This window comes from Nothoprocta perdicaria, unplaced genomic scaffold, assembly GCF_003342845.1.
Source record: "Nothoprocta perdicaria isolate Ctin4 unplaced genomic scaffold, notPer1 scaffold_627, whole genome shotgun sequence".
Taxonomy (NCBI): Eukaryota; Metazoa; Chordata; class Aves; order Tinamiformes; family Tinamidae; genus Nothoprocta; species Nothoprocta perdicaria.
Window position 1 is genome coordinate 1 of NW_020455896.1, and position 2,026 is coordinate 2,026.

The 2,026-nt window shown below is 66.7% G+C and overlaps 1 protein-coding gene across 4 annotated transcripts in view; it reads left to right on the plus strand.

The window, feature by feature from the left end:
* Positions 1-40: 40 nt before the first annotated feature.
* NEMP1 (nuclear envelope integral membrane protein 1) overlaps positions 41-2,026 on the plus strand; it is a 3,939-nt gene continuing 1,953 nt past the window's right edge. The window contains exons 1-7 of one of the 4 annotated variants that reach the window (XM_026049898.1): positions 41-380; positions 464-502; positions 575-683; positions 804-876; positions 1,005-1,098; positions 1,176-1,290; positions 1,418-1,643. In XM_026049898.1, the coding sequence (XP_025905683.1) occupies positions 237-380; positions 464-502; positions 575-683; positions 804-876; positions 1,005-1,098; positions 1,176-1,290; positions 1,418-1,643 (800 nt within the window). In that variant the 5' untranslated portion in view covers positions 41-236. Of the gene's footprint in view, positions 381-463; positions 684-803; positions 877-1,004; positions 1,099-1,175; positions 1,291-1,417; positions 1,644-2,026 lie in introns of all 4 variants that reach the window. The other 3 variants (XM_026049895.1, XM_026049896.1, XM_026049899.1) reach the window with 3 other exon arrangements.

Below are 2,026 nucleotides of genomic sequence, written 5' to 3' on the forward strand. Positions count from 1 at the left end.
CCTAGGATGGGGAATAGGGGAACAGGCTCTGCTCTCCCAGACAGCCAGGAAAGAGGCGTCCGGTAGATAGATCAGAGGAAAAATCAGAGGAAAAAGACATTTATTTTCCTTACCTGGGGTGTGATTCCCCGCCAAGGGCCTCGCGCGCCCTGGAGGGCGGTCGCTCCCGTGGAGGCAGGCAGGAGTCGATGCCTCGCGTCGTGTTTGCGTTGCCGAATGCCCGTGTGTTGGGCTGAATGCCCCTTTTCCTCCGTGAAGAGGGCAGGGAGCCGGTGATCCCGCTGCAGGAGGGCCGGCCGCTCAGCCTCGCGACGTCGCACCACTTCTGCTACACCAACACGCGGCGCCCGCAGTGGCACGACGTCTGGACGCGCATCCAGGTGGGCGCGGGAGGCGGCTCCTCGGCCCGGATGCGGCGGGACGGAGCCGGCGGCTTCACCTCCCGCGGCGCCGCCCTTCCCAGATCCACATCAACAGCAGCGGGATGATCCGCGTCATCCAGGTGGACAGCGAGGAGGAGCTGAGGGAGCTGGAGAAGTTCAACGTGGGGAACTTCCTCCTCTCTTTCCTCAAGGAGAAGCTCAACGACACGCGCCTCGACGTGGACCTCTACAGCAGCAAGACCTGCCTCAAGGTGGAGCTGCTGGAGACGGGCACCACGTACCACGTCCTCCTCTCCCGATGTGCGTCCCGCAGTTCCCACGGGATGTAGAGCGGGAGAAGGGCGGGCTCTTCCCGCCCCTTCCCAGCGGGATGAGCCGGGTGTCCCGGGCTCTCTCAGCCGGGGCTTGCTCCCTTTCCAGGTTTTGATCCCATGCTCTTCCTGGTTTTCTTCCTGGGCCTGGTGCTGTTCTTCTGCGGGGACGTGCTGAGCCGGTGAGTACCCCAAAAGCTGGTTGTGCTCCCCGGTTTTCCCGGCCTTCCCGATGCCACGGGGCGTTGGGACAGGCGCTGCCTGCCCGGGAGCTGGGAAGGACCTTTGTGTCCGTGTGTGATGTCCCCAGGAGCCAGCTCTTCTTCTACTCGACCGGCATCACCTTCGGCCTGCTGGCCTCGCTCCTCATCCTCATCTACGTGGTGGCCAAGGTCATGCCCAGGGTGAGCGGCGGGCGCCCTGGAGCGGGATGCGCCGCGGGATGCGCCGCGGGTGCCCATTCCGCCGTGTCCCGCCCTAGAGAAGCCCCGTTTACTTCCTGCTGGTGGGAGGCTGGTCCTTCTCCCTCTACCTCCTTCAGTTGGTCTTCAAGAACCTGCGGGAGATCTGCAGCTCCTACTGGCAGTACCTTCTAGGTGAGCGGCGGCTCCGGGGACGCTCCGGCTCCTCCGTGGAGGAAAATTCCTGGGGAAAAACCCTGGGGATCCCTGCCCCGGTGCTGCCAACACCAAGGGGCGCCGGGGCCGGCTCTGGTGCCCGCAGGCTACCTGCTCGTGGCGGGCGCCGTGAGCTTCGGCGCGTGCTACCGGCTGGGCCCGCCGCGGGACCGGCGCACCGTGGCGCTGCTCTCCTGGGGCCTGCAGCTCCTGGGGCTGCTCCTGCTCTACGGCGGCATCCAGGTGCGTCCCGTGGGCCTGGCCGCCGTGCTGGGCGCCCTGTGCGCCAAGAACCTCGAGTACCCGCTGAGCTGGGCGCGCGCCGCGTGCAGGTGAGCGCGGCCGCGGCCCGGGAGCGGGGTCTGGGGGGGGGGCGTGTGGGGCTGCCCCCGCTCCCCTGGGCTGCGGGGAAGGGCCCCTTGTGGATGGGATCCCCTTGGGAGCGGCTCCGTAGGGACAAACTGCTCCTCTCAGGGCTGGGATCCCCTTGGGAGCGGCTCCATAGGGACAGATTGCTCCTCTCAGGGCTGGGATTCCCTTGGGAGCGGCTCCATAGGGACAGACTGCTCCTCTCAGGGCTGGGATTCCCTTGGGAGCGGCTCCATAGGAACAGACTGCTCCTCCCGGGACTGGATCCATAGGGAGAAACTGCTCCTCCCGGGAATGGGATCCCCTTGGGAGCGGCTCCGTAGGGACAAACTGCTCCTCCCAGGGC